The 5,438-nt window shown below is 38.2% G+C and overlaps 1 protein-coding gene across 1 annotated transcript; it reads left to right on the plus strand.

Moving 5' to 3' along the window:
* Positions 1-794: 794 nt before the first annotated feature.
* On the plus strand, positions 795-5,103 carry LOC114073554 (E3 ubiquitin-protein ligase TRIP12-like; the record flags this gene model as incomplete). Its single annotated transcript, XM_027911289.1, has 6 exons — positions 795-987; positions 1,107-1,281; positions 1,614-1,755; positions 2,664-2,855; positions 3,529-3,680; positions 4,946-5,103. Coding segments are annotated over exons 1-6 (1,003 nt in total), but the record flags the coding sequence as incomplete, so codon positions are not given.
* Between the last annotated feature and the right edge of the window lie 335 nt (positions 5,104-5,438).

Genomic DNA, 5,438 nt, shown 5'->3' on the forward strand with positions numbered 1-5,438 from the left:
TATTATTGTCTGCATTTTGCTGTGGTGTTTTCCTCTAAAGAACTGAAGTGGGGTGGTGTTGAAGCTTTCAGCGATTCATTTTATATTAAATGTTTAAAAGAAAAAAAAAAAGGACTAGAGACATGATAGTTATGTTGTAATAATATGAAATAATTCGCTGTTTTGAGCCACAGCTGTAGTCTTATTTAACTACTGAGGCCAGAGCAATTCTTTAAGAGCTGTGGTGCATGGCTCCTTTCTGCTGGAGACTGAAGAAAAAAAGAAATCATCCTTAAGTTATTTCGTTGGAAGGCAACCAGTTTGAACACTTGTAGAATTAAAATCTCTTGTAGGAATAAATTATTTTCATGTTACGCAGTTTGCCCTCATTTTAAAGGTCAAGTGTTTGTCACTTCAAACCAGAACTGAAATATGTGAACTTTGTAAGTGTAGGGATTGGTGCGTAGAAACACCACAAATTGAAGTGTTTTCTGGGCTTTAATAAGGGAGACAGGTCCAATATCCAATGTCTCTTGGTGTTTATTCAGTAGAGGTTTGTAGATTTATATTCTCCTTCTTTTAAAGGGTAGTTAAATAAATGAATGAACAGATGGTCACACAAATTAAAACGTGAAAATTGAGAGACCTCTATTTAGTGCCACTTCTGCATTTGGCTGCTCATAATAGAAAGGTGACAGCAAGCAAACCCCCTTCCTTCTGAGAGTACTCACTTTGTCGTGGCAATTCAGTGTTCAGGCCCTTTCTTCATTCTCCATGTGAGGGGATAGAACCTGTTCTTTAATTCCTGAGGAAGTAGCTGGCAGATGCGTCTTAAAATAAGGGCTGGGTGTGTGTGTGAATATGATGGGTGGAAACGTTTCTTTATTTCTAACTTTGTCCTGGACAGAAGACTCAGTGATGTTCTGAAGAGGAAAAGACTGCCAAAACGAGGGCCAAGGAGACCAAAATACTCTCCTCCGAGAGATGATGAGAAAGTAGACAATCAAGGTAAATAACTCTTAAAATGTGATACTTTATCTCCTTCTAAAGTAAGTTTATAAGCTGCCAAAAGTGCTAACTGTAAACAAACCTTTTGATTCTCTTAATTTTGTCTTAAATTCCTCCAGCTAAAAGCCCTACAACTACTCAATCTCCTAAATCTTCTTTCTTGGCAAGTTTAAATCCTAAAACATGGGGAAGATTAAGCACACAGTCCAACAGTAATAACATTGAACCAGCACGAACAGCAGGAGTAAGTGGTCTTGCAAGGGCTGCTTCCAAGGATACCATTTCCAATAACAGGTACACACACAAAAAAAGTCAAAATACAGTGTAATATGATGTGACTTTGAGCTGCTTATGATAAACTATCGAGAAATTAAGGTAGAGAAAAGAAGCTCTTAGTAGTTTAAAGTAGCATGGTGGGGGAATACTGTAGAACTGAGAAAAATGATGCAAGGTGGGATCTGTAAAGAAAAGAACTTTATTGGAGTAAGAACAAAGAATTTTTTTTTTTTTTTGGTGACTGCTGTTTAACGTGGAGAAAATCATACTCTGGCTGTATTTATTGCAATACTGGTGAATGCAAGTGCTGAGTGTGGCCAAATAAATGCCTTTCGTGTTCTTCTTTGCAGAGAAAAAATCAAGGGCTGGATTAAGGAGCAAGCCCATAAATTTGTAGAACATTATTTTAGCTCTGAAAACATGGATGGGAGCAATCCTGCACTAAATGTATTACAGAGACTTTGCACTGCAACTGAACAACTCAACCTCCAGGTTAGAAGTGACGAACTTCATTGGAGTGGGGAGACATCTCTCGACTTGACTTCTGACTCATTATGACTTGGAGTCATTTTTTGGAATGATTCTATGAGCTCTGACACACATCACTTATGATAAAAGAGCAGTATTAACGAGGATATTTTGATTCCCAGCAATGTGCCACTTACATAGCAGTTTATTTCGAATTTAGAAGTTTTACACAGTGAAGCGTTAGGGTTGACTTTAGACCTAAAGAACAACCCAGTTTGTAGGAAGAACTTTGGGGGTGGAGGGAGAGAGGAAACACAGGTTGGGGCAAACCTGTGAGCATCTCAAGAAGTTGAGCCTGGCTTTTCAGACAGCTGGGATTGATGGGTGGCCTGTCAATCCTAAAGTAGCTCAAGAGCTGAGCCATGTTCTGTGCTTTGATCTAAGCAATCATTTAAATATTAAACTCTCCTTCCTCTTCTCTCCCACATGGAAGTCATGTAAAATACACACCAGTCTGAGTTGTTTAGGGTTTTTTGGTACATTGTGGGGTTTGTGTGTGTGGGGGGGGTTTTTTGTGTGTTTTGTTTCTTTTTTGGGGAGGGAGGTGGTGGTGTTGGTTCCTTTGTTTTTTAAAACAAAACCCACCTGTTTGGAGCTCATCTTTACCTCACATGAGACATTAATGGGACCTTGCATTTCTCTGAAAATACAGAATAAGCAGATATTGCCTGTAATGTCTCCCCTTAAACACAGAAGTGCTCATGCTCAGATGATTTGCTCTGTTCCTGCTTGTATGAAGTTACTCCACACTCCAGACTTCCCCCTTTTCCCTCTCCCTTTAGAGCTCTTCCATGCAGTAGAAGGAAAAGCAGGATTTCTTCATCCCCTTAGTACCTGGGTGGGTGGTAAAACAGTCCCTTGCTGTGTTTCAGGTGGATGGTGGAACAGAGTGCCTTGTAGAAATCCGTAGCATTGTCTCGGAGTCCGACGTCTCCTCATTCGAAATCCAGCATAGTGGGTTTGTTAAACAGCTGCTGCTTTACTTGACATCTAAAAGTGAAAAAGATGCTGTAAGCAGGGATATCAGATTGAAAAGATTCCTTCATGTATTTTTTTCCTCTCCAGTAAGTTTTCTTGGTTTTTGGTTTGGAATTCTTAGTTGTCTCTCTCTGGAATTTTCTTTCTGGAAATGCCATCTGAGGAGGTTCAGTGTTGACCTTATTTTAAAGATGGACTACAGAAGGAATGTTTGGTTGTGTCTAAACTGTATAGCACTGCAACTTTCACATGGTTCTAAGTGTGTATGGGTCATGAACCTTTTTGAATACCCTGTAATTACACAAAATTCCACACAGCAGTGGAAAAAGTGCCAAAATGGCCGATTATCTGAGTCTGGAACAACTTACAAGTTGTTTCTGTCTCTTAAGAAGTTGATATGGAAAGAGTTTGGGTTCTCCTTAGTCCTAAATACTGCAAGAAACTAATGTCCTGTTTTTAAAGGAATAAATTTAAAGTGGAAGAGAGGAAGGTAGATAACTGCAACTTCAACAAAGCTTATTGCTAATGGCTAAGGGTGAATCCTTAAAATTTGTAGGGCTATTCAATTGAAACCAGGAGAGAAAAGTATGTCCTTTGAAATAGGTCTGTCATAATCTCGTGATGTGTCATCTGCATACTGCTGCTGCTTTCAGTGAGAACAGTGATTCTGAATTTCCCTTTTTTAAAATAATCTGTGGTATAAATTATTTAAGATGGATTAATTCAGGCGCGTAATTGAAAGACTGGACTGTATTTCAGCTTCCTGGAGAAGAGCCTCTTGGAAGATTAGAGCCATTAGAAAATGCACCTTTGTTGGCATTAGTCCATAAAATGAACAACTGCCTCAGTCAGATGGAACAGTTCCCTGTTAAAGTGCATGACTTCCCTAGTGGAAACGGAACAGGGAGCAGGTAAGGATTAATGCTCAGGTAACAGTTTTGTTAGAAGCTTTTTGTTTTCCAAAACTTGTTTGAAACAACACTAAATAAATAACGCTCCAGGAGGTAATGGAAGTAATAGCAACTTCTGACCCTGTTAAAAGACAGAAGTGATTACACAGTTGGCTTTCCTAGTCAGTGGAAGATTGAATATTTAACCAAAGGTTTGCTTACCATCTTGAGATGTCTCTCACGTGGATGTGTAACTTTAAGTGCAATCTCTAAATTTTAAGCTTGAAAAATTCAGGAGTCTTCCTTGTCCCCGTGTAACCAACAGTGCAAAGAAACCATCTCTTTATTGCTGGGGCACTGTTTTTAGTCAGGTCATTCAACTGCAGAGAGTTTGTATTGCAGCGCTGAACTTTGTAGGTTGTGTTCTCTAGAATGATAATGGATTGAGTGATAACTCTTGGCTGTCAACATAGTTAAAATAGCTGTGGACCTGCCTTGAGTTAAGATAAAGAATAAATTTGGAATCCAGCTTGTTAGTTGTGCTTTAATTAACCAATTTAAAGACCTATTTCTACAGTTTTTTATCTCTGCTTTTCTTTGATATATCAACACTAGCTTTCATTCACTGTATCACAGTTAGGAACTCTTATTTTAGTGTAAGTTGCAAAGAAGGTTTGCAAGTATTTTTCTGGTGCTGGCTGAAAGCTCAGTTCGATTATAGACATATTCTTATGACTGTAGAAATTAGGAGAGGAGGAGCACTGAACATGAATTTTTGAAAGCTCTTCTTTATTAGGAATGCCAGAAGTCTTCTGTGTCTCAGGTATTAAAATTAAAATTTAGGTCCTTATTAAAAAAAAAAATACAAATGAATACTTGCATCTTGGAAGGAAGGGCCAACTTCTGATCCTTATTGCACTGCAGGTAAACACAGCTCTAAATCTCCTGTGGCATCAGCTGACAGTCTGAACAAATTCAGATGTCAGAGATGGTCAGTGTAGGCCATGATGTAGTCAGACCTCAGGCTGGCTCAGGGCTTTCTCTTAATCCACGTAGCTTCCATATTTTGTCCAGCTTGAATTCTGGTGTTCTTGTAGAAGAAAACTTTAAAAATCTATTTATCCAAACTGTACTAGGTTATTTTTAGAGAAATAGTCTGACAAATAATACACTGAACCAGTGAAATTGTAAATGCATGTATAAAACTATTTTAATGCAATTATAGTTAATAGATTCTTTGTGTAGCAACTTTTTTCACAAATTATTTTGAGTTTTTCTCTTAACAGAGGATCCCAAGCTTTAAAATTCTTCAATACACATCAATTAAAATGCCAACTGCAAAGACATCCAGACTGTGCTAATGTGAAACAGTGGAAAGGTGGACCTGTGAAGATTGATCCTCTGGCTTTGGTACAAGCCATTGAAAGATACCTTGTAGTTAGAGGTATTTATATATTATACAGTAATTTGTGTTTTGCTTCTTGAAATAGTTGCTACTGTCAGTGCAGAGTTCATGAAAACCTGTGAGGGATTACACTGAAGACAAATGGGAGGCACCTATAAATAAATATATCTCGCTTGCAGGGAGGAGACTTGAGATTGTAGAAAATCTTCCCTTTTCTGGGACAAATTGTTTCATGTTGTAAACAGTTCAGTCAAAATGCTAACAGAAGTATAATCCACTTTACTGTCAGACTGGCTGTAGCTTGGCAGTTTGGATGCCAGATGTTGATGCTGAAATTTGTTCTAGCACTTGTGAATCTGACTGTTTTTAACTGA

Source organism: Empidonax traillii, unplaced genomic scaffold, assembly GCF_003031625.1.
Source record: "Empidonax traillii isolate 1590-97213 ecotype Southwest subspecies unplaced genomic scaffold, ASM303162v1 scaffold7014:size5438, whole genome shotgun sequence".
NCBI lineage: Eukaryota > Metazoa > Chordata > Aves > Passeriformes > Tyrannidae > Empidonax > Empidonax traillii.